The sequence below is a fragment of the Coregonus clupeaformis genome, chromosome 30, assembly GCF_020615455.1.
Source record: "Coregonus clupeaformis isolate EN_2021a chromosome 30, ASM2061545v1, whole genome shotgun sequence".
NCBI lineage: Eukaryota > Metazoa > Chordata > Actinopteri > Salmoniformes > Salmonidae > Coregonus > Coregonus clupeaformis.
This window is the reverse complement of record NC_059221.1, coordinates 41,692,619-41,719,526: the sequence shown is the minus strand read 5'-3', so window position 1 is coordinate 41,719,526 and position 26,908 is coordinate 41,692,619. Positions and strand designations below refer to the sequence as shown.

General features: G+C 46.0%; 1 protein-coding gene across 1 annotated transcript in view; it reads left to right on the top strand.

The window, feature by feature from the left end:
• LOC121546597 (membrane-associated guanylate kinase, WW and PDZ domain-containing protein 2) overlaps nucleotides 1-26,908 on the top strand; it is a 95,270-nt gene that overhangs the window by 65,324 nt on the left and 3,038 nt on the right. The window contains exons 12-16 of the mRNA XM_045209279.1: nucleotides 1,898-2,365; nucleotides 10,049-10,249; nucleotides 21,566-21,642; nucleotides 21,808-21,957; nucleotides 22,043-22,181. Coding sequence (XP_045065214.1) covers nucleotides 1,898-2,365; nucleotides 10,049-10,249; nucleotides 21,566-21,642; nucleotides 21,808-21,957; nucleotides 22,043-22,181 — 1,035 coding nt within the window. The remainder of the gene's footprint in view (nucleotides 1-1,897; nucleotides 2,366-10,048; nucleotides 10,250-21,565; nucleotides 21,643-21,807; nucleotides 21,958-22,042; nucleotides 22,182-26,908) is intronic.

Genomic DNA, 26,908 nt, shown 5'->3' with positions numbered 1-26,908 from the left:
TAACTTCAGTACTTTAGGTTTAAATAGTCGTAATGCAACATGTAACTTCAGTACTTTAGGTTTAAATAGTCGTAATGCAACATGTAACTTCAGTACTTTAGGTTTAAATAGTCGTAATGCAACATGTAACTTCAGTACTTTAGGTTTAAATAGTCGTAATGCAACATGTAACTTCAGTACTTTAGGTTTAAATAGTCGTAATGCAACATGTAACTTCAGTACTTTAGGTTTAAATAGTCGTAATGCAACATGTAACTTCAGTACTTTAGGTTTAAATAGTCGTAATGTAACATGTAACTTCAGTACTTTAGGTTTAAATAGTCGTAATGCAACATGTAACTTCAGTACTTTAGGTTTAAATAGTCGTAATGCAACATGTAACTTCAGTATTTTAGGTTTAAATAGTCGTAATGCAACATGTAACTTCAGTACTTTAGGTTTAAATAGTCGTAATGCAACATGTAACTTCAGTACTTTAGGTTTAAATAGTCGTAATGCAACATGTAACTTCAGTACTTTAGGTTTAAATAGTCGTAATGCAACATGTAACTTCAGTACTTTAGGTTTAAATAGTCGTAATGCAACATGTAACTTCAGTGCTTTAGGTTTAAATAGTCGTAATGCAACATGTAACTTCAGTACTTTAGGTTTAAATAGTCTTAATGCAACATGTAACTTCAGTACTTTAGGTTTAAATAGTCGTAATGCAACATGTAACTTCAGTACTTTAGGTTTAAATAGTCGTAATGCAACATGTAACTTCAGTACTTTAGGTTTAAATAGTCGTAATGCAACATGTAACTTTAGTACTTTAGGTTTAAATAGTCGTAATGCAACATGTAACTTCAGTACTTTAGGTTTAAATAGTCGTAATGCAACATGTAACTTCAGTACTTTAGGTTTAAATAGTCGTAATGCAACATGTAACTTCAGTACTTTAGGTTTAAATAGTCGTAATGCAACATGTAACTTCAGTACTTTAGGTTTAAATAGTCGTAATGCAACATGTAACTTCAGTACTTTAGGTTTAAATAGTCGTAATGCAACATGTAACTTCAGTACTTTAGGTTTAAATAGTCGTAATGCAACATGTAACTTCAGTACTTTAGGTTTAAATAGTCGTAATGCAATATGTAACTTCAGTACTTTGGGTTTAAATAGTCGTAATGCAACATGTAACTTCAGTACTTTAGGTTTAAATAGTCGTAATGCAACATGTAACTTCAGTACTTTAGGTTTAAATAGTCGTAATGCAACATGTAACTTCAGTACTTTAGGTTTAAATAGTCTTAATGCAACATGTAACTTCAGTACTTTAGGTTTAAATAGTCGTAATGCAACATGTAACTTCAGTACTTTAGGTTTAAATAGTCTTAATGCAACATGTAACTTCAGTACTTTAGGTTTAAATAGTCATAATGCAACATGTAACTTCAGTACTGAGGGAACAATAAGAGGGGTAATATTTAGATCCTCCCATCGAAGCTGAAACCACTTGAGCTTTCAGACCAGGTTACTGTGTACAAAGTACAGGATGGATTCAACTCAGGGTTTTAGTTAATTCATGACTTTCTCATGGGGTGAATAGATGAGCTGAACATCTCTCTTACTAATGATCAGCTGTTGTTATGATCACTTTCCCTTCACAAAACATTTGAACGGTGGAAAGTTTGTACGTAACACACAAATAAAAACAACACTAGGCATAACGCCTATTGCCTAACGTTGGGACAATAAAGCTTTCTGAATCTATAATGTATGCTGTTGGAAATGGTTTTGGCTAAGCTCTCTTCTCCCCTCCCCTCCCCTCCCCTCCCCTCATCTCTGTCTCTGTCTCTGTCTCTGTCTCTGTCTCTGTCTCTGTCTCTGTCTCTGTCTCTGTCTCTGTCTCTCCAAGGGTCCTTCTGTTCTCCTGTCTCCCCTAACCTCTACAAACCCTTCCCCTCTCCGCTGGGCCCCCACTCCTCCTCCCACGGCCTCCCTTCCCCCTCCGACTTGCCTTCCACCTCCACCTCAGATGCCTTGGTGCCCCCCAGCCACAGTGGCCTCGCCCCAGCCTCACCCTCCACCGACCTCCCCTCCATGGTTCAGAGTACCTCCTTCCTGGACTCAGTCCCTGTAACCATCACCTTGGAGCCCAGGGACTGGCTGGGGATGGAGGAGGGTGGTGGCCCTGGGCCCCCAGTCAGCCCCCCTGGAGGTGGGGCAGTAGGGGGAGCGGGGCTGGGGGCCATGGCCAAGGGCCAGGTGGACGGGAGAGGGGGGAGGGCCCGGGTGGGAGTCATGGGTCAGGAAGTGGAGCTACAGAGACGGCCGGGGGAGGGGTTTGGCTTCGTCATCGCCTCACAGGACCTGGCCAATGGGGGTGAGTCGTTTACTGTCTATAACCTAGTGCTGATCTAGGACAGATCCCCTCTGTCCATTTTAATCTTATTCATGATGATCTAAAAGGCTAAACTGATCCTGGATCAGCACTCCTTATCTGAGGCGCTTTGAGATCAAAAAGATCAACCGGTTTTGTGTTCATTTCTGTTCCCCCCATCAGATGTGGTCCCTCTTGAGTTCTTTCTGGGACTGTTTCCCTTCTTCTACCTCTGTGGTTTAATATAGAGGGTTTCAAACAAGTACATTTACATTTTAGTCATTTAGCAGACGCTCTTATCCAGAGCGACTTACAGTTAGTGAGTGCATACATTATACATTTTTTATTTTTCATACTGGCCCCCCGTGGGAATCGAACCCACAACCCTGGCGTTGCAAACGCCATGCTCTACCAACTGAGCTACATCCCTGCCGGCCATTCCCTCCCCTACCCTGGACGACGCTGGGCCAATTGTGCGCCGCCCCATGGGTCTCCCAGACACACTGGCTTTACTCAAAGGCAGTGGCATGTCGTTAGTAAAGATTGAAAAAAGTAAGGGGCCTAGACAGCTGCCCTGGGGAATTCCTGATTCTACCTGGATTATGTTTGAGAGGCTTCCATTAAAGAACACCCTCTGTGTTCTGTTAGACAGGTAACTCTTTATCCACAATATAGCAGGGGGTGTAAAGCCATAACACATACGTTTTTCCAGCAGCAGACTATGATCGATAATGTCAAAAGCCGCACTGAAGTCTAACAAAACAGGCCCCACAATCTTTTTATCATCAATTTCTCTCAGCCAATCATCAGTAATTTGTGTAAGTGCTGTGCTTGTTGAATGTCCTTCCCTATAAGCGTGCTGAAAGTTTGTTGTCAATTTGTTTACAGTAAAATAGCATTGTATCTGGTCAAACACAATTTTTTCCAATTCCTCATCAATCCACGGGGATTTAACAGTTTTTACAGTCATTTTCTTAATGGGTGCATGCTTATTAGTAACTGGAATAAGCAATTTAACAAATGTGTCAAGTGCAGCGTCTGTTTGCTCCTCATTACACACCACGGACCAACATATATTCTTTACATCAACAACTTAGGAATCACTACAAAACTTATTGTATGACCTCTTATACACAATATTAGGCCCAGCCTTTGGAACTTTGGTTACTATATTGTGATCACTACATCCAATGGAATTGGATCAAACAAATCTCTGCAGCATTAGTAAAGATATGATCAATACATGTTGATGATGTAATTCCTGTGCTGTTTGTAACTACCCTGGTAGGTTGACTGATAAACCTGATCACGGTTACAGGCATTGGTTACAGTTTGAAGCTTTCTCTTGAGTGGGCAGCCTGATGAAAGCCAGTCAATATTTAAATCACCCAGAAATTATACCTCTCTATTGATATCACATACATGAAGCATTTCACACATGTTATCCAGATACTGACTGTTAGCACTTGGTGGTCTATAGCAGCTTCCCACCAGAATGGGCTTTAGGCAGATGAACCTGTAGCAGATGAACCTGTAGCTCTTTAAAATCCAGTTTCAACTGTTCAGAGCTTCCCTTCATAGTGTCATTAAAACCCACATGGACTACGATAGAATCGATTTCCATGTCCTGGCGTAGTACATTCGGGAGCAGCTTAGTAATGTCATTTACTTGAGCTCCGGGATAGGACATTGTTTTTGCACCAGGAACGGTCACATTTCTTGCCATGGAGCTGCCCAAAATCACGGCTGGCGAGAAGGACAAGGAAATTCGCCCACTCCCATGCTTCACAGGATGCAGGCCTCCGACAGATGGAGAAGCCCCGCTCGATCCAGAGCAGGGACGGAAGGTTTGCCGACGTCGACTTCTAAATCGTAGTAGTAGGCACTGCGGCTGCAGACACAGGTACCCCCAGCGAAGACGAAGGTGCAGGAAGATCAGGCTCCAGAACGGCGAAACTATTAGTTATTTGTATCCGCTCCGGTCCTCTCGTTGGGAGTGTAGACTGCTTTGCGGGAGGCCGCTGTCTTCGGCTTCCACGGCTCGTGACATGACCATCGTTGATTGCCTTTCTCCTCATGCTGTGCTCCTTCGACGGCGCTATCAGATGGGGGAGGAGAGGCAGGAGATGGCTCCCCTGGTGAACGAACTCAGGGCAACACCGGCCAGTCGGATAACGACAAACGACAAGGCGGAGATGCATCCAACAAGCGCGAACGCCGTCCAGCCACCGGCGTAGAAAATGTAAACATTCCACTCTGCGTTTTCCCCAGTTTCTTCCGTAGGCTGGAGACCTGTGTGATCTAGGAAGCCACCTCAAGCCTATAATCCTCGGCAAGTAAACAAGTGCCGCATTGGAAATCCAAGTGATCCGGTTTGTCCTGAAACAAAGCGTAATAGATACAGCTCCTACAGCGCTGGAACCGTTCATTTACTTCTCCAGACAAAGAGGGCTCCATTCGAAAACTCATCTGGGACTAACTTCGTTAGCTTGATGGCAAGCAGCTTAGCATCTCTGTCAAGCAGGCTTCAACCTGTCTCTTAAGGGGGATTCCGGGAGAAGAAATTGCGGTCCTAGCTTTTAAAAGCTAACCGCGTAGTGGAATCCACGCAAAAACAAGTTCTGTATTCGTATTTATGAATAGTGTTTTTGTTATAATCAAAATAACAAACCGAGTTCATCTGCACACTGTGAAATTGGCGTCAACATATTTGGCAATCTTTTGATGTATGATCTATTTACAGTAGATGCTGTACAGAAACACAGAATCATATGAACATGTTATCCATAACTGATCTAAAGATGAAACAGTATAATCTCCCACCATAATAATAGAGTCTTGTATTGCTTGCAGGGTTGATAATTTATTATATATATATATTAAAAGAAGTGTGTATTGATAGATATTCTCTTCCACAGTATCTAGATTCTAGGTATTCATAGATGCTCTCTTCAACAGTATCTAGATTCTAGGTATTGATAGATATTCTCTTCAAGACCATCATGCTTTATTGAGCTGTTTTGTCTTGTAGTAATGTGGTGCCTGCCTGTATTGCTTTAAATCTTTATTTTAGCAATTGATGTCATTGAGAAAAATATATTTCATAACACATTTTTGGACACAGTCACTCTGGGGCGGCAGGTAGCTTAGTGGGTAAGAGCGTTGTGTCAGTAACCGAAAGGTCGCTGGTTCTAATCCCCGAGCCGACTAGGTGAAAAATCTGTCGATGTGCCCTTAAGCAAGGCACCTAACCCTAATTGCTCCTGTAAGTCGCTCTGCTAAAAATGTAAATTTATAGTGCCTGTCTGCGTTTCCGGTGTAAATAAATAATAACAACAAACAAAACAACGGTTGTAAGGAAAAAGAAGGCTGTGAAAACGAACCAACGTGTTTCTGATAAGATTTCAGTTCGGCTTCAATGCATATTTTATGTGGTTGAAATAATATCAGCTTTTATGATGCTTTTATGATGAAGACAGCAGCTCTACGGATCGTATCTAACTGAACATTGCATTCATCTCAAGATGCAGAAATAAATAAATCATATTTCTCCACTCCTGTTCCCAAGTCCACATTTTTGCATACATTTGGTGTATAATTTTACTGCAAGAAATGCTTCATTCTACAGGAGTTATTATTAAGGCTATAGCCTTATTCGCACGGGATTAGTATCACTAGATAACGTTGGTTGTGTATGTATTACCTCAGAATGTCCGTTATTCCAATGTCCGTTATTCCTTTCCTTCTTAATGTGTTTGAGCCAATCAGTTGTATTGTGACAAGTTAGAGGGATACAGGTATACAGAAGATATCCCTATTTGGTAAATGACCAAGTCCATATTATGGCATGAACAGCTCAAATAAGCAAAGAGAAACGACAGTCCATCATTACTTTAAGACATGAAGGTCATTTCAATAATTTCTTCAAGTGCAGTCGCCTGATGCCAAGTGTCACGTCTGGAGGAAACCTGGCACCATCCCTACGATGAAGCATGGTGTTGGCAGCATCAGCATCAGAGCGCTCAGGACCTCAGACTGGGGCGAAGGTTCACCTGCCAACAGGACAACAACCCTAAGCACACAGCCAAGACAACACAGGAGTGGATTCGGGACATGTCTCTGAATGTCCTTGAGTGGCCCAGCCAGAGCCCAGACTTGAACCCGATCAAACATCTCTGGAGAGACCTGAAAATATCTGTGCAGCGACGCTTCCCATCCAACTTGACAGAGCTTGAGAGGATCTGCAGAGAAGAATGGGAGAAACTCCCCAAATACAGGAGTGCCAAGCTTGTCGCGTCATACCCAAGAAGACTCAAGGCTGTAATCGCTGTTAAAGGTGCTTCAACAACAGTACTGAGTAAAGGGTCTGAATTCTTATAAAAATGTGATATTTCAGTTTTTTATTTTTAAATGTCTAAAAACCTGTTTTTGCTTTGTCATTATGGGGTATTGTATATAGATTAATTCAGGAGGGGGGGATTTAATCCATTTTAGAATAAGGCTGTAACGTAACAAAATGTGTAAAAAGTAAAGGGGTCTGAATACTTTCCGAATGCACTGTTATGTGTCAGTGGAGGTTCCTCAGAGGAGGAAGGCGAGGACCATCCTCAGTGAATTTCATAAAAATAAAAATAATGAAACATTAAAAAAGTTATCCTTTTTAGATAAAACTATACTAAATATATTCACGTCACCAAATAATTGATTCAAACACACTGTTTTTCAATGAAGGTCTACAGTAGCCTCAACAGCATTCTGTAGGGTAGCACCATGGTGTAGCCGGAGGACAGCTAGCTTCCGTCCTTCACTGGGTACATGGACTTCAATACAAAACCTCGGAGGGTCATGGTTCTCACCCCCTTCCATAGACTTACACAGTAATTATGACAACTTCCGGAGGACGTCCTCCAACCTGACATCAAATCAACATTTAAATGTCACATGTGCTGAATACAACAGGTGTAGACCTTACCGTGAAATGCTTACTTACAAGCCCTTAACCAACAATGCAGTTCAAGAAATAGAGTTAAGAAAATATTTACTAAATAAACTAAAGTTGTAAAAAAAAAAAAAAAAAAATACAAATTACATAACAATAACCAGGCTATATACAGGGGGTACCGGTACCGAGTCAATAACCAGGCTATATACAGGGGGTGCCGGTACCGAGTCAATAACCAGGCTATATACAGGGGGTACCGGTACCGAGTCAATATACAGGCTATATACAGGGGGTACCGGTACCGAGTCAATGTGTGGGGGTACAGGTTAGTCCACCCAATCAAAGGATCAGAGAATTAATCTAGTACTGAAAGCATAAGCTACAGCTAGCTAGCACTGCAGTGCATAAAATGTGGTGAGTAGTTGACTCAGAGAGAGAGAAAGACAATAGTTGAACAGTCATTCTTATCCAGAGAGACTACAGTAGTGAGTCATTTAGCAGACACTCTTATCCAGAGTGACTACAGTAGTGAGTCATTTAGCAGACACTCTTATCCAGAGAGACTACAGTAGTGAGTCATTTAGCAGACACTCTTATCCAGAGAGACTACAGTAGTGAGTCATTTAGCAGACACTCTTATCCAGAGAGACTACAGTAGTGAGTCATTTAGCAGACACTCTTATCCAGAGAGACTACAGTAGTGAGTCGTTTAGCAGACACTCTTACCCAGAGAGACTACAGTAGTGAGTCATTTAGCAGACACTCTTATCCAGAGAGACTACAGTAGTGAGTCATTTAGCAGACACTCTTATCCAGAGAGACTACAGTAGTGAGTCATTTAGCAGACACTCTTATCCAGAGAGACTACAGTAGTGAGTCATTTAGCAGACACTCTTATCCAGAGAGACTACAGTAGTGAGTCGTTTAGCAGACACTCTTATCCAGAGAGACTACAGTAGTGAGTCATTTAGCAGACACTCTTATCCAGAGCGACTACAGTAGTGAGTCATTTAGCAGACACTCTTACCCAGAGAGACTACAGTAGTGAGTCATTTAGCAGACACTCTTACCCAGAGAGACTACAGTAGTGAGTCATTTAGCAGACACTCTTACCCAGAGAGACTACAGTAGTGAGTCATTTAGCAGACACTCTTATCCAGAGAGACTACAGTAGTGAGTCATTTAGCAGACACTCTTATCCAGAGAGACTACAGTAGTGAGTCATTTAGCAGACACTCTTATCCAGAGAGACTACAGTAGTGAGTCATTTAGCAGACACTCTTACCCAGAGACACTACAGTAGTGAGTCATTTAGCAGACACTCTTATCCAGAGAGACTACAGTAGTGAGTCATTTAGCAGACACTCTTACCCAGAGAGACTACAGTAGTGAGTCATTTAGCAGACACTCTTATCCAGAGAGACTACAGTAGTGAGTCATTTAGCAGACACTCTTATCCAGAGAGACTACAGTAGTGAGTCATTTAGCAGACACTCTTATCCAGAGAGACTACAGTAGTGAGTCATTTAGCAGACACTCTTATCCAGAGAGACTACAGTAGTGAGTCGTTTAGCAGACACTCTTACCCAGAGAGACTACAGTAGTGAGTCATTTAGCAGACACTCTTATCCAGAGAGACTACAGTAGTGAGTCATTTAGCAGACACTCTTATCCAGAGAGACTACAGTAGTGAGTCATTTAGCAGACACTCTTACCCAGAGAGACTACAGTAGTGAGTCATTTAGCAGACACTCTTATCCAGAGAGACTACAGTAGTGAGTCATTTAGCAGACACTCTTACCCAGAGAGACTACAGTAGTGAGTCATTTAACAGACACTCTTACCCAGAGAGACTACAGTAGTGAGTCATTTAGCAGACACTCTTATCCAGAGAGACTACAGTAGTGAGTTATTTAGCAGACACTCTTACCCAGAGAGACTACAGTAGTGAGTCATTTAGCAGACACTCTTACCCAGAGAGACTACAGTAGTGAGTCATTTAGCAGACACTCTTATCCAGAGAGACTACAGTAGTGAGTCATTTAGCAGACACTCTTATCCAGAGAGACTACAGTAGTGAGTCATTTAGCAGACACTCTTACCCAGAGAGACTACAGTAGTGAGTCATTTAGCAGACACTCTTATCCAGAGAGACTACAGTAGTGAGTCATTTAGCAGACACTCTTACCCAGAGAGACTACAGTAGTGAGTCATTTAGCAGACACTCTTATCCAGAGAGACTACAGTAGTGAGTCATTTAGCAGACACTCTTATCCAGAGAGACTACAGTAGTGAGTCATTTAGCAGACACTCTTATCCAGAGAGACTACAGTAGTGAGTCATTTAGCAGACACTCTTACCCAGAGAGACTACAGTAGTGAGTCATTTAGCAGACACTCTTATCCAGAGAGACTACAGTAGTGAGTCATTTAGCAGACACTCTTATCCAGAGAGACTACAGTAGTGAGTCATTTAGCAGACACTCTTATCCAGAGAGACTACAGTAGTGAGTCATTTAGCAGACACTCTTATCCAGAGAGACTACAGTAGTGAGTGTATCAGTTTTCATACTTTTTCTTCTTCCTCATATCCCAGTGAAAATGATTGATATACAGTACTACTCCATAGTACCATACCATACCATATCTCTCCACCCATTAACACGGTTAACGACTGATAATACTAACTAAACTCTCTCTTTCTCTCTCTCTCTCTCTCTCTCTCTCTCTCTCCCCCCACCCCAGCCTCGTCCATGCTGTCCCATAGGTTTGTGAAGGTGCGTGGGGGCAGCCCTGCGGCCCGGTCGGGTCAGATCCAGCCGGGTGACCAGCTAGAGGCGGTGGAGGGGCGATCCGTTGCCACCCTGCCTCACAGAGACCTGGCACAGATACTGAGACGCGCCAGAAACACACTCCGACTCACCATCATACCAAGATCTAACACCAGTGAGTTTTCTACCTCTACACACTTACTAACACACAGACATGGGTAGGTACACTAACAGACATGGGTAGATACACTAACAGACATGGGTAGGTACACTAACAGACATGGGTAGATACACTAACAGACATGGGTAGGTACACTAACAGACATGGGTAGATACACTAACAGACATGGGTAGGTACACTAACAGACATGGGTAGATACACTAACAGACATGGGTAGTGTGATGTCACGAGAGGCTGTGTCCTGGAGGGACGTTACATCCCCCTGAGGTGGCTGCAAACCCAGACAGCTATGGCTCCATCTGCTGGTATGGTCGGGAACTCCACCCCTCTATGGCCAATCTTCCCACGCAGCTGAAACAAATGAGGAGCTGATGAGCTGAAGGTTTGGGAAGTGAAGAGACACAGTCTCCAACCGGGGCTCTCTGGAGGACAAGGGTGCTGCACGTCCACTTCCATGAGGAATATAAGGATTTGGAGATACTTACCTTTGGGAAATACTCACCTTTGGATATATGCACCTGTGGAAATACGTGTGGGACATTTGGAAGGACGTTTTGCTGGGTTGGCCACTAGCTGCAACGTGGAATACAGTAAGGCTGGGGAAAAGTTATTTGAGCGAGGGAGAGTTATGATTTTGGATGTGGAAGAGACATCCCTGAACTGTTAACCCTTAAGAGCCACCAGAGAACAGAATTGTGTTATACTTTCGTTAGTTTCCCAAGACCTTTAATAAAATCCTTGTTTTGGTTGAACCTGGTCTCCTTGCACTACTTGAGCAATCCCGCTGAAAGCTGTGTAGCCTCTCGTGACATCACAGATGGTGGAGAATACAGGCACGCTCAAGCGTTAATAGTGCATGTCAGAGGAGGATACCGAAGGTTTGATCACCCAGTTTTCCAAGTTGGCCGTAGGCTCCCCGCCCGACTGAAATGGAGGACATATTGAAAGCCCTTGTTGCTGGCCAGCAAGCCCAGATGCAAGCAAACGTGGCTCTCTTGGAGGAGCAAAAGAAAGCCAACCTTCTGAAGGCAGAGGAATTGCAGTTGCAGAGACAGAGGGTGGTCCAAAATACCCGCCCAATAAAGGCAAGTGACTTTATATCTAAGATGGGAGCTACCGATGACATTGAGGCATACCTGCATGCATTTGAGGCCACGGCCACTAGGGAAGCCTGGCCCAAGCAACAGTGGGTTGGTCTGTTAGCCCCCTTTCTAACCGGGGAATCGCTGAATGCTGTCCGGGACCTGGGCCCTGACCAGGTTACTGACTATGATGCCCTCAAGTCTGAGATCCTCAGCAGATATGGACTCACAAAGTTTGGTATGGCCCAGCGCTTTCACAGTTGGACCTTCCAACCAGACCAACCTCCTCGGGCGCAGATGCATGAACTTGTCCGAATCGCAAGGAAATGGCTGGATCCGCAGAGGAATACAGCAGCGGCGGTGGTGGAGGCCGTTGTGGTGGATCGTTACCTACGCGCCCTGCCTTATGAGGCAAAACGGTTCATCAGTCAACAGGCCTTGACCACGGCTGATCTGACCGTGGAAGCTGTGGAAAAGTACCAGGCCACAGCGGAGATGCTGAATGCTTCCCGAAAAGACCCCCAGGAGGGCGGCCCCACCACAAATGGGAAGAACCCGTCCAAAGGACCCCAAGGTCTCGAACCCAGCCACGTCAGGACTTATCCCGGCTCCAGGGGGAGCCAGAAACCAGGCGGGTCCAAGAAGAGTACACCAGGAGGGGGAAACTCGACAGTGTTACCGGTGTGGGGAGATGGGACATATCTCCTGGCAGTGTGGGAAACCAGCCGATGAACCTATGCCCACTGCGGAGTCCTCCAGCTCAGCACCCACACACCGTTTTGCCTCGCTCTTGGGAGTCGTAGATGGCGGCCCAGATCGACCCCCACCTGCCCGGTAACTGTGAATCACCATGATGTGGAGGCCTTACTGGATTCTGGTAGCCGGGCCACCCTGGTGCGTAAGGATTTGGTGGGCCCAACGTGTCTGACCCCGGGGAAAGTCCTCCCAGTTTCCTGTGTCCATGGGGACACCAGAGAATACCCCATTACTGAACTTACAATGACCAGCACAGGGGGAACCATACACACGACGGCGGGGGTGGTTGATTCCCTCCCCGTCCCTGTCCTAATTGGACGAGACTGCCCAGCCTTTTACCCACTCTGGAGAGAGTCTCAGGAGAGGATAACCCGAGTACCTCGGAAACGGAGAGGCAAGACTCATCCTGGGAAGGCTCCGGTGCAATCCGCCGAGTTACTCACTCCCGCCCGGGCTCTGATAGGGATGGCAGGTGCCCAGACCGACACAGAGACGGAGCTACAGAATCTGGACAAAGAACTGTCTGGTCTGAAGGGGACCGCTGAGAGGTATCGTTTGTTAAAGCAACAGTTAGACATGAAGACAGAAGAGTTAGATATCCTCCAGGCTAAACTCCAACAGAGCTCCTTCCCTAAGCAACAGGAGGAGCTGGAGAGGCTGCGCAGGACCATCGAGGGGTGTGAGGAGACCCTGCGCAGTAGTAAGGAGGTCCAGAAGAAGGCAGAAGAGAAGTACAAGGTGTTGGAGAACAAGATGAAGAATGCGGAGGCAGAGAGAGAGAAGGAACTGAAAGCTGCTCAACAGAAGCTAAACTCTGCTAAAACCAAGGCTGATGCGTTCAGTAAGAAACTCAAGGAGAGACAACAGGAGCCTGAGTCCCTGGTCCTAGAGTTGGAGGAGTTGAAGAGAGAGCAGTCTGGCAAGCACCACGGCAATGCGGACGCCCTCTCCCGGCGTGATGCCTTCTTCGCTGCCTTTACCCCGACGAGGACGTCGGTCCCGAGGAGGGGGATGTGTGATGTCACGAGAGGCTGTGTCCTGGAGGGACGTTACATCCCCCTGAGGTGGCTGCAAACCCAGACAGCTATGGCTCCATCTGCTGGTATGGTCGGGAACTCCACCCCTCTATGGCCAATCTTCCCACGCAGCTGAAACAAATGAGGAGCTGATGAGCTGAAGGTTTGGGAAGTGAAGAGACACAGTCTCCAACCGGGGCTCTCTGGAGGACAAGGGTGCTGCACGTCCACTTCCATGAGGAATATAAGGATTTGGAGATACTTACCTTTGGGAAATACTCACCTTTGGATATATGCACCTGTGGAAATACGTGTGGGACATTTGGAAGGACGTTTTGCTGGGTTGGCCACTAGCTGCAACGTGGAATACAGTAAGGCTGGGGAAAAGTTATTTGAGCGAGGGAGAGTTATGATTTTGGATGTGGAAGAGACATCCCTGAACTGTTAACCCTTAAGAGCCACCAGAGAACAGAATTGTGTTATACTTTCGTTAGTTTCCCAAGACCTTTAATAAAATCCTTGTTTTGGTTGAACCTGGTCTCCTTGCACTACTTGAGCAATCCCGCTGAAAGCTGTGTAGCCTCTCGTGACATCACAGTAGGTACACTAACAGACATGGGTAGATACACTAACAGACATGGGTAGGTACACTAACAGACATGGGTAGGTACACTAACAGACATGGGTAGGTACACTAACAGACATGGGTAGGTACACTAACAGACATGGGTAGGTACACTAACAGACATGGGTAGATACACTAACAGACATGGGTAGGTACACTAACAGACATGGGTAGGTACACTAACAGACATGGGTAGATACACTAACAGACATGGGTAGGTAGACTAACAGACACTCCAACAGGCACATGTATCCATGCTCACATGCACAACACAACCTTAGTTACAGGTAGTTTAAATCTGTTAATCACTTCACACCGTAGCAATTCCCCCTAGTGGTGCAGTGGTCTAAGGCACTGCATCGTAGTGCTAGCTGTGCCACTAGAGATCCTGGTTCGAATCGAGGCTCTGTCGTAGCCGGCCGTGACCGGGAGACCCATGGGGCGGCGCACAATTGGCCCAGCGTCGTCCAGGGTAGGGGAGGGAATGGCCGGCAGGGATGTTGGTAGAGCATGGCGTTTGCAACGCCAGTGTTGTGTGTTCGATTCCCACGGGGGGACAGTATGAAAAATAAATAATGTATGCGCTAACTGTAAGTCGCTCTGGATAAGAGCGTCTGCTAAATGACTAAAATGTAAATGTAGTGCAGTCCGGTATCCGTTTACTCCCAGTGGCCTATCCACAAATTAGAGAGCACCAGACTCCGTTTTAATAATGTACAGTGCATTCGGAAAGTATTCAGACACTTTTACTTTTTCAACATTTTGTTATGTTACAGCCTTATTCTAAAATGGATTAAATATAAATGTAAACTCATCAATCTGCACATAATACCCCATAATATGAAAGCGAAGACATTTTCTGTTGAAATTTTTGCACATTCATTAAAAATTAAAAACAGAATTACCTTATTTACATACAGTTGAAGTCGGAAGTTTACATACACCTTAGCCAAATACATTTAAACTCAGTTTTTCACAATTCCTGACATTTAATCCTAGTAAAAATTCCCTGTCTTAGGTCAGTTAGGATCACCACTTTATTTTAAGAATGTGAAATGTCAGAATAATAGTAGAGAGAATGATTTATTTCAGCTTTTATTTCTTACATCACATTCCCAGTGGGTCAGAAGTTTACATACACACAATTAGTATTTGGTAGCATTGCCTTTAAATTGTTTAACTTGGGTCAAACGTTTCGGGTAGCCTTCCACAAGTTTCCCACAATAAGTTGGGTGAATTTTGGCCCATTCCTCCTGACAGAGTTGGTGTAACTGAGTCAGGTTTGTAGGCCTCCTTGCTCGCACACGCTTTTTCAGTTCTGCCCACAAATTATCTATAGGATTGAGGTCAGGGCTTTGTGATGGCCACTATTTTTGTTTCATCAGACCAGAGGACATTTCTCCAAAAAGTACAATATTTGTCCCCATGTGCAGTTGCAAACCGTAGTCTGGCTTTTTTATGGTGGTTTTGGAGCAGTGGCTTCTTCCTTGTTGAGCGGCCTTTCAGGTTATGTCGATATAGGACTCGTTTTACTGTGGATATAGATACTTTTGTACCTGTTTCCTCCAGAATCTTCACAAGGTCCTTTGCTGCTGTTCTGGGATTGATTTGCACTTTTCGCACCAAAGTACGTTCATCTCTAGGAGACAGAAAGTGTCTCCTTCCTGAGTGGTATGACGGCTGCGTGGTCCCATGGTGTTTATACTTGCGTGCTGTTGTTTGTACAGATGAACGTGGTACCTTCAGGCGTTTGGAAATTGCTCCCAAGGATGAACCAGACTTGTGGAGGTCTACAATAGTTTTTCTGAGGTCTTGGCTGATTTCTTTTGATTTTCCCATGATGTCAAGCAAAGAGGCACTGAATTTGAAGGTAGGCCTTGAAATACATCCACAGGTACACCTCAAATGGACTAAAATGATGTAAATTAGAAGCTATCAGAAGCTTCTAAAGCCATGACATCATTTTCTGGAATTTTCCAAGCTGTTTAAAGGCACAGTCAACTTAGTGTATGTAGTTTGTTAACAATACATTTGTGGAGTGGTTGAAAAACAAGTTTTAATGACTCCAACCTAAGTGTATGTAAACTTCTGACTTCAACTGTAGGAAGTAACTGAGAAATCAGGGGAGAAGGGCCTTGGTCAGGGAGTTTGCCAAAAGAAACCTAAAGACTGTCAGACCATGAGAAACAAGATTCTCTGGTCTGATGAAACCAAGATTGAACTCTTTGGCCTGAATGCCAAACGTCACGTCTGGAGGAAACCTGGCACCATCCCTACGGCGAAGCATGGTGGTGGCAGCATCATGCTGTGGGGATGGTTTTCAGACTGGAAGACTAGTCAGGATCGAGGGAAAGATGAACGGAGCAAAGTACAGAGCGATCCTTGATGAAAACCTGCTCCAGAGCGCTCAGGACCTCAGACTGGGGCGAAGGTTCACCTTCCTCTCCAACAGGACAACGACCCTAAGCACACAGCCAAGACAACACCGGAGTGGCTTCGGGACAAGTCTCTGAATGTCCTTGCGTGGCCCAGCCAGAGCCCGGACTTGAACCCTATCGAACATCTCTGGAGAGACCCGAAATACCTGTGCAGCGATCCTCCCCATCCAACCTGACAGAGCTTGAGAGGATCTTCAGAGAAGAATGGGAGAAACTCCCCAAATACAGGTGTGCCAAGCTTGTAGCGTCATACCCAAGAAGACTCGAGGCTATAATCGCAGCCAAAGGTGCTTCAACAAAGTACTGAGTAAAGGGTCTGAATACTTATGTAAATGTGATATTTCTGTTTTTATTATTAATACCTTTACTAAAATAAAAATAAATAAAAAATAAAGCGGTTTTTGCTTTGTCAGTATGGGGTATTGTGTGTAGATTGATGAGAAAAATAAAAATAATAATCAATTTTAGAATAACATAACTAAATGTGGAAAAAGTCAAGGGGTCTGAATACTTTCCGAATGCACTGTAACTTATTTTGAACGAAAGCCAGGAAAGAGGAAAGAGTGAGTCACTCAGCCCTATCCCTGCTTCTGTTGCCTATTTGAGTGTTTGTTTAATATCCTACTGATAATATAATAATAATAATATAATCCAAAGCGATTTACAGTCATGTGTGCATAATTTTTTTTGTGTATGGGTGGTCCCGGGGATCGAACCCACTACCCTGGCGTTATTTCTGTTAATAAAATAATGATAAAAAATAATCTTTCAAAATGTAGCTTAATGATGTAAACACAAATGTATTAACACTTAGGCATGCTTTCCCTGTATATACATATCTATTATGTTATATATATATATTCAGCACAGTATAAAGGGAATATATATATATATACAGTGGGGGAAAAAGTATTTAGTCAGCCACCAATTGTGCAAGTTCTCCCACTTAAAAAGACGAGAGAGGCCTGTAATTTTCATCATATGTACACGTCAACTATGACAGACAAATTGAGAAAAGAAAATCCAGAAAATCACATTGTAGGATTTTTAATGAATTTATTTGCAAATTATGGTGGAAAATAAGTATTTGGTCACCTACAAACAAGCAAGATTTCTGGCTCTCACAGACCTGTAACTTCTTCTTTAAGAGGCTCCTCTGTCCTCCACTCGTTACCTGTATTAATGGCACCTGTTTGAACTTGTTATCAGTATAAAAGACACCTGTCCACAACCTCAAACAGTCACACTCCAAACTCCACTATGGCCAAGACCAAAGAGCTGTCAAAGGACACCAGAAACAAAATTGTAGACCTGCACCAGGCTGGGAAGACTGAATCTGCAATAGGTAAGCAGCTTGGTTTGAAGAAATCTACTGTGGGAGCAATTATTAGGAAATTGAAGACATACAAGACCACTGATAATCTCCCTCGATCTGTGGCTCCACGCAAGATCTCACCCCGTGGGGTCAAAATGATCACAAGAACGGTGAGCAAAAATCCCAGAACCACACGGGGGGACCTAGTGAATGACCTGCAGAGAGCTGGGACCAAAGTAACAAAGCCTACCATCAGTAACATACTATGCCGCCAGGGACTCAAATCCTGCAGTGCCAGACGTGTCCCCCTGCTTAAGCCAGTACATGTCCAGGCCCGTCTGAAGTTTGCTAGAGTGCATTTGGATGATCCAGAAGAGGATTGGGAGAATGTTATATGGTCAGATGAAACCAAAATAGAACTTTTTGGTAAAAACTCAACTCGTCGCGTTTGGAGGACAAAGAATGCTGAGTTGCATCCAAAGAACACCATACCTACTGTGAAGCATGGGGGTGGAAACATCATGTTTTTCTGCAAAGGGACCAGGACGACTGATCCGTGTAAAGGAAAGAATGAATGGGGCCATGTATCGTGAGATTTTGAGTGAAAACCTCCTTCCATCAGCAAGGGCATTGAAGATGAAACGTGGCTGGGTCTTTCAGCATGACAATGATCCCAAACACACCGCCCGGGCAACGAAGGAGTGGCTTCGTAAGAAGCATTTCAAGGTCCTGGAGTGGCCTAGCCAGTCTCCAGATCTCAACCCCATAGAAAATCTATGGAGGGAGTTGAAAGTCTGTGTTGCCCAGCGACAGCCCCATAAAATCACTGCTCTAGAGGAGATCTGCATGGAGGAATGTGCCAAAATACCAGCAGCAGTGTGTGAAAACCTTGTGAAGACTTACAGAAAACGTTTGACCTGTGTCATTGCCAACAAAGGGTATATAACAAAGTATTGAGAAACTTTACTTTGTTATATACCCTTATTTATTTTCCACCATAATTTGCAAATAAATTCATTAAAAATCCTACAATGTGATTTTCTGGAAAAAAAATTCTCATTTTGTCTGTCATAGTTGACGTGTACCTATGATGAAAATTACAGGCCTCTCTCATCTTTTTAAGTGGGAGAACTTGCACAATTGGTGGCTGACTAAATACTTTTTTCCCTCACTGTATATATAATGGATATGAACTGGGTGGGTTGAGATTTATTAAATATAAAAGCACTGAACCTCTCTAAAAGCTTCACATACAAAAGTTTTACTTGAACCTAAAATGGTTCTCAAGTAGATGACTAAGAAAAGCTCATCCCTTGTTTAAAAATGGCCTTTTTACCTTTGTGCAGATTTCCATTTCTCATTGTGTATTAATTGAAAATGAAACCTTGTTCAAAATATCTCTCTTTTTCAAGCAAGCAATGCAGAGCTGCTTACAATTTCAATTTTCATCACCAGAAAAAAATAGAAAACATATTACAACAAATGGTATGGTTGAACTCAAATGTGCTGTTGATAAAATACCTGTATTTATGGGAAATATGTTTGAAAAGGGTATTTTAGTTTTTAAATGATATTGTAATTGGAATGGTAGAGTTATGTCTTTCATGGAGCTATCGGAATTGTATGGGAAGGTCTGCTCAATCCAAGATTACAACCAATTGATTACAGCATTACCCCCAAAATGGAGGAGGCTGGTGGCAGCGGGAGGAGGCAGGGAACTGGTCTGTCTGCCCAATATAAAGGATCAAGGGAGGAGGCAGGGAACTGGTCTGTCTGCCCAATATAAAGGATCAAGGGAGGAGGTAGGGAACTGGTCTGTCTGCCCAATATAAAGGATCAAGGGAGGAGGTAGGGAACTGGTCTGTCTGCCCAATATAAAGGATCAAGGGAGGAGGTAGGGAACTGGTCTGTCTGCCCAATATAACGGATCAAGGGAGGAGGTAGGGAACTGGTCTGTCTGCCCAATATAAAGGATCAAGGGAGGAGGCAGGGAACTGGTCTGTCTGCCCAATATAAAGGATCAAGGGAGGAGGTAGGGAACTGGTCTGTCTGCCCAATATAAAGGATCAAGGGAGGAGGTAGGGAACTGGTCTGTCTGCCCAATATAAAGGATCAAGGGAGGAGGTAGGGAACTGGTCTGTCTGCCCAATATAAAGGATCAAGGGAGGAGGTAGGGAACTGGTCTGTCTGCCCAATATAACGGATCAAGGGAGGAGGTAGGGAACTGGTCTGTCTGCCCAATATAAAGGATCAAGGGAGGAGGCAGGGAACTGGTCTGTCTGCCCAATATAAAGGATCAAGGAAGGAGGTAGGGAACTGGTCTGTCTGCCCAATATAAAGGATCAAGGGAGGAGGTAGGGAACTGGTCTGTCTGCCCAATATAAAGGATCAAGGGAGGAGGTAGGGAACTGGTCTGTCTGCCCAATATAAAGGATCAAGGGAGGAGGCAGGGAACTGGTCTGTCTGCCCAATATAAAGGATCAAGGGAGGAGGCAGGGAACTGGTCTGTCTGCCCAATATAAAGGATCAAGGGAGGAGGTAGGGAACTGGTCTGTCTGCCCAATATAAAGGATCAAGGGAGGAGGTAGGGAACTGGTCTGTCTGCCCAATATAAAGGATCAAGGGGAGGAGGTAGGGAACTGGTCTGTCTGCCCAATATAAAGGATCAAGGGAGGAGGTAGGGAACTGGTCTGTCTGCCCAGTATAAAGGATCAAGGGAGGAGGTAGGGAACTGGTCTGTCTGCCCAATATAAAGGATCAAGGGAGGAGGTAGGGAACTGGTCTGTCTGCCCAATATAAAGGATCAAGGGAGGAGGTAGGGAACTGGTCTGTCTGCCCAATATAAAGGATCAAACTGGCGGAGGAATAAAAATATCATAAATAGGAAAGTATACCAGTTTCATTTGAGGACCAGGATGTTGACAGCTGTGCCATACAGATAGCAAAATAGTTGGGAAGAGATTTTTTATGTATCGATTACAGGGTGTATGAGTTGATGACTCCCGAGTGGTCTAAGACACTGCATCGCAATGCAGGCTGTGCCACTAAAGATCCTGGTTCAAATCCAGGCTCTGTCGCAGCCGGCCGCAACCGGGAGACCCATTGGGCGGCGCACAATTGGGCGGGGGATAGAATGACGGTCAAAGATAAAACCCCCATTTGGGGAGTGGAGGGGGAGGTTTTTCGGGGGTGGACTGTCTTAGATGGTTGAGTGTCAGCTCTCGGGGGAACTGGGGGTCTTGGATGGTTGGTGGCCTGGCGTTTGGGAGCAGCTTGGGCCGGTAGCCGAGAGGTCGCTAGTCCGCGTTCCGATCTGACTTGGTGGGAGATCTGTCGATGTGCCCTTGGGCAGGGCACTTGCCCCTGGTTGACCCTGTGGGTCGCTCCGGATGGGAGCGTCTGCTAGATGACTGTAATGTAAATGTTGAGCGGCTTCACTGCAGGTAGATTGTATGTTTTTAAATTATCACTAACAGCTAAAACAAATAAACATTAAAGACGTGTTTAAACCATACATTTCCTTTTTATTTGTACATTTTTAAAACAATACAATTCAAAAAGTCCAGCATTGCAATTACATGTAACATTCCACAGGGCTGTGAATAGTGGAGCTTGTCTCTGAGCTGGAGGACGAATGGTTCTTTACCTGACTCTGTCTGCTGGAGGTCCTGCATGTTGGTTCCAACCTTTAAAAGTAACAACAAAGAAAGTTAGCGGGTCTGTTAGAAAATGCCTTTGTCTCACCATCTGGATAAGGGTATTTCTGTGCTGCACCAGAAATACTCTTAATGGGAAAATTATATTGTTATATTCCTCTTTAATATATACATTTCATGACATGACTATGTGGCTGTATCTAGGGATATTTTTATTTAGCTGAGCCTGCTAGCTAGCTTTGAAGTCACCTAAATTATTTGAAATAATGATTCAGGTAGCTACGGCATGTAATCTAACTTGAACATTTAACTACTACAAACTAATTTAAATTACAATAAATAAAAGTTAACTCACTTGTTTTTCGCCGTCCATGTAGCAACTGCAAATTGCCCCTTTTCACTTTCTTACCTTGGTCTTTTAGACTCCTCTAATCTGTCAGAAGGCCCAGAGTTAGAGGCTGTCGGCAGGACAAGGAGAGGCCACAGAGGGAGGCCCAAGGTGAGGCTTGTACGTGCATTAAAAAAAATAATGTATTCATAGTTGTTTTCTGTGTCCATCAATTCATGTAATTTCCTCTCTAATAATTTGGCGTGTTTATAATTGCCCTGTCAATCCCAGAGCGATGGTGGCATCTTTCTGTCCTCTAACTCTCTCTCCTTCTAGCAGCAGGACCAGCGTTGCTATACTGTAGACCTAGAGAGAGGTTCTACAGGTTTTGGCTTCAGTCTGCGGGGGGGCAGTGAGTACAACATGGGTCTGTATGTCCTGGGGCTGATGGAGGGAGGGCCTGCCTCACGCAGCCACAAGATACAGGTGAGACAGGCAGCTGGGTGTGTGTGTGTGTGTGTTGTTGTTGTTGTTGTTGTTGTGTAACCTGTATTGTATTGTTGCTGTGTAGGTGAGTGACCAGATGGTGGAGATAAATGGTGACAGTACCACAGGAATGACCCACAGCCAGGCCATAGAGCAGATAAGAAGAGGAGGACATCGTATACACCTGGTACTGAAGAAAGGAAACGGATACGTCCCAGACTATGGTAAGAGACAGGGAGGGGAGGATACGTCCCAGACTATGGTAACAGACAGAGAGGGGAGGATACGTCCCAGACTATGGTAACAGACAGAGAGGGGAGGATACGTCCCAGACTATGGTAACAGACAGGGAGGGGAGGATATGTCCCAGACTATGGTAAGAGACGGGGAGGGGAGGATACGTCCCAGACTATGGTAACAGACAGGGAGGGGAGGAAGGATACGTCCCAGACTATGGTAACAGACAGGGAGGGGAGGATACGTCCCAGACTATGGTAACAGACAGGGAGGGGAGGAAGGATACGTCCCAGACTATGGTAACAGACAGGGAGGGGAGGAAGGATACGTCCCAGACTATGGTAACAGACAGGGAGGGGAGGAAGGATACGTCCCAGACTATGGTAACAGACAGGGAGGGGAGGAAGGATACGTTCCAGACTATGGTAACAGACAGGGAGGGGAGGATACGTCCCAGACTATGGTAACAGACAGGGAGGGGAGGATACGTCCCAGACTATGGTAACAGACAGGGAGGGGAGGATACATCCCAGACTATGGTAACAGACAGGGAGGGGAGGATACGTCCCAGACTATGGTAACAGACAGGGAGGGGAGGATACGTCCCAGACTATGGTAACAGACAGGGAGGGGAGGAAGGATACGTCCCAGACTATGGTAACAGACAGGGAGGGGAGGATACGTCCCAGACTATGGTAACAGACAGGGAGGGGGAGGATACGTCCCAGACTATGGTAACAGACAGGGAGGGGAGGAAGGATACGTCCCAGACTATGGTAACAGACAGGGGAGGGGGAGGATACGTCCCAGACTATGGAAACAGACAGGGAGGGGGGAGGAAGGATACGTCCCAGACTATGGTAACAGACAGGGAGGGGGAGGATACGTCCCAGACTATGGTAACAGACAGGGAGGGGAGGATACGTCCCAGACTATGGTAACAGACAGAGAGGGGAGGATACGTCCCAGACTATGGTAACAGACAGGGAGGGGGAGGAAGGATACGTCCCAGACTATGGTAACAGACAGGGAGGGGAGGATACGTCCCAGACTATGGTAAGAGACAGGGAGGGGAGGATACGTCCCAGACTATGGTAAGAGACAGAGAGGGGAGGATACGTCCCAGACTATGGTAACAGACAGGGAGGGGAGGAAGGATACGTCCCAGACTATGGTAACAGACAGGGAGGGGAGGAAGGATACGTCCCAGACTATGGTAACAGACAGGGAGGGGGAGGAAGGAAACGTCCCAGACTATGGTAACAGACAGGGAGGGAAGGATACGTCCCAGACTATGGTAACAGACAGGGAGGGGAGGATACGTCCCAGACTATGGTAACAGACAGGGAGGGGAGGAAGGATACGTCCCAGACTATGGTAACAGACAGGGAGGGGAGGATACGTCCCAGACTATGGAAACAGACAGGGAGGGGGAGGAAGGATACGTCCCAGACTATGGTAACAGACAGGGAGGGGAGGATACGTCCCAGACTATGGTAACAGACAGGGAGGGGAGGATACGTCCCAGACTATGGTAACAGACAGAGAGGGGAGGATACGTCCCAGACTATGGTAACAGACAGGGAGGGGGAGGAAGGATACGTCCCAGACTATGGTAACAGACAGGGAGGGGGAGGATACGTCCCAGACTATGGTAAGAGACAGGGAGGGGAGGATACGTCCCAGACTATGGTAAGAGACAGAGAGGGGAGGATACGTCCCAGACTATGGTAACAGACAGAGAGGGGAGGATACGTCCCAGACTATGGTAACAGACAGGGAGGGGGAGGAAGGATACGTCCCAGACTATGGTAACAGACAGGGAGGGGAGGATACGTCCCAGACTATGGTAAGAGACAGGGAGGGGAGGATACGTCCCAGACTATGGTAAGAGACAGAGAGGGGAGGATACGTCCCAGACTATGGTAACAGACAGGGAGGGGAGGAAGGATACGTCCCAGACTATGGTAACAGACAGGGAGGGGAGGAAGGATACGTCCCAGACTATGGTAACAGACAGGGAGGGGGAGGAAGGAAACGTCCCAGACTATGGTAACAGACAGGGAGGGAAGGATACGTCCCAGACTATGGTAACAGACAGGGAGGGGGAGGAAGGATACGTCCCAGACTATGGTAAGAGACGGGGAGGGGGAGGAAGGATACGTCCCAGACTATGGTAAGAGACAGGGAGGGGAGGATACGTTCCAGACTATGATAACAGACAGGGAGGGGAGGAAGGATACGTCCCAGACTATGGTAAGAGACGGGGAGGGGAGGATACGTCCCAGACTATGGTAACAGACAGGGAGGGGAGGATACGTCCCAGACTATGGTAAGAGACAGGGAGGGGAGGATACGTCCCAGACTATGGTAACAGACAGGGAGGGGAGGAAGGATACGTCCCAGACTATGGTAACAGACAGGGAGGGGAGGATACGTCCCAGACTATGGAAACAGACAGGGAGGGGGAGGAAGGATACGTCCCAGACTATGGTAACAGACAGGGAGGGGAGGAAGGATACGTCCCAGACTATGGTAACAGACAGGGAGGGGAGGGGAGGATACGTCCCAGACTATGGAAACAGACAGGGAGGGGAGGATACGTCCCAGACTATGGTAACAGACAGGGAGGGGAGGATACGTCCCAGACTATGGTAACAGACAGGGAGGGGAGGAAGGATACGTCCCAGACTATGGTAACAGACAGAGAGGGGGAGGATACGTCCCAGACTATGGTAACAGACAGGGAGGGGAGGATACGTCCCAGACAATGGTAACAGACAGGGAGGGGAGGATACGTCCCAGACAATGGTAACAGACAGGGAGGGGAGGAAGGATACGTCCCAGACTATGGTAACAGACAGGGAGGGGAGGAAGGATACGTCCCAGACTATGGTAACAGACAGGGAGGGGAGGATATGTCCCAGACTATGGTAACAGACAGGGAGGGGAGGAAGGATACGTCCCAGACTATGGTAACAGACAGGGAGGGGAGGAAGGATACGTCCCAGACTATGGTAACAGACAGGGAGGGGAGGATATGTCCCAGACTATGGTAACAGACAGGGAGGGGAGGATACGTCCCAGACTATGGTAACAGACAGGGAGGGGAGGATATGTCCCAGACTATGGTAACAGACAGGGAGGGGAGGAAGGATACGTCCCAGACTATGGTAACAGACAGGGAGGGGAGGAAGGATACGTCCCAGACTATGGTAACAGACAGGGATGGGGAGGAAGGATACGTCCCAGACTATGGTAACAGACAGGGAGGGGAGGATACGTCCCAGACTATGGTAACAGACAGGGAGGGGAGGATACGTCCCAGACTATGGTAACAGACAGAGAGGGGAGGATACGTCCCAGACTATGGTAACAGACAGGGAGGGGAGGATACGTCCCAGACTATGGTAACAGACAGGGAGGTGAGGAAGGATACGTTCCAGACTATGGTAAGAGACGGGGAGGGGAGGATACGTCCCAGACTATGGTAAGAGACGGGGAGGGGAGGATACGTCCCAGACTATGGTAAGAGACGGGGAGGGGAGGATACGTCCCAGACTATGGTAAGAGACAGGGAGGGGAGGATACGTCCCAGACTATGGTAACAGACAGGGAGGGGAGGATATGTCCCAGACTATGGTAAGAGACAGGGAGGGGAGGATACGTCCCAGACTATGGTAACAGACAGGGAGGGGAGGATACGCCCCAGACTATGGTAACAGACAGGGAGGGGAGGAAGGATACGTCCCAGACTATGGTAACAGACAGTGAGGGGAGGATACGTCCCAGACTATGGTAACAGACAGGGAGGGGAGGATACGTCCCAGACTATGGTAACAGACAGGGAGGGGAGGAAGGATACGTCCCAGACTTTGGTAACAGACAGGGAGGGGAGGATACGTCCCAGACTATGGTAAGAGACGGGGAGGGGAGGATACGTCCCAGACTATGGTAAGAGACGGGGAGGGGAGGATACGTCCCAGACTATGGTAAGAGACAGGGAGGGGAGGATACGTCCCAGACTATGGTAACAGACAGGGAGGGGAGGATATGTCCCAGACTATGGTAAGAGACAGGGAGGGGAGGATACGTCCCAGAATATGGTAACAGACAGGGAGGGGAGGATACGCCCCAGACTATGGTAACAGACAGGGAGGGGAGGAAGGATACGTCCCAGACTATGGTAACAGACAGTGAGGGGAGGATACGTCCCAGACTATGGTAACAGACAGGGAGGGGGAGGATACGTCCCAGACTATGGTAAGAGACGGGGAAGCTGTCTGTGCGTCTCAGTGAAGGACATGACTATTACTAAAACATTAGCTAGCATCTAAAACCCTGATTCAGGATAGTTCTTTCACTTGTTTCCTCTAACTACAGCTTTCTTTCTCAGTGCTAGGAGTCTTCCAATGGATCTTCTTTCTCAGTGCTAGGAGTCTTCCAATGGATCTTCTTTCTCAGTGCTAGGAGTCTTATTTTCCATATGTCTATGTCTATCTCTTTCCTGACCTAATATGTGGTCTCCCTCTTTCTTTCTTTTTACTGTCCCTTTCTTTCATTTTCCTCATGTCTCCATCCCTCTCCTCCCTCTCAGTGGAGCTCTCCAGCCTGTCTCTGTGTATGACCAACTCTAAGCAGGGAGAGCCTTGTTTCTATGTCATCGGCAGAACAGAGAATACGCGGTTGGTATCCCTTCCTGTTAGTCTTCCAT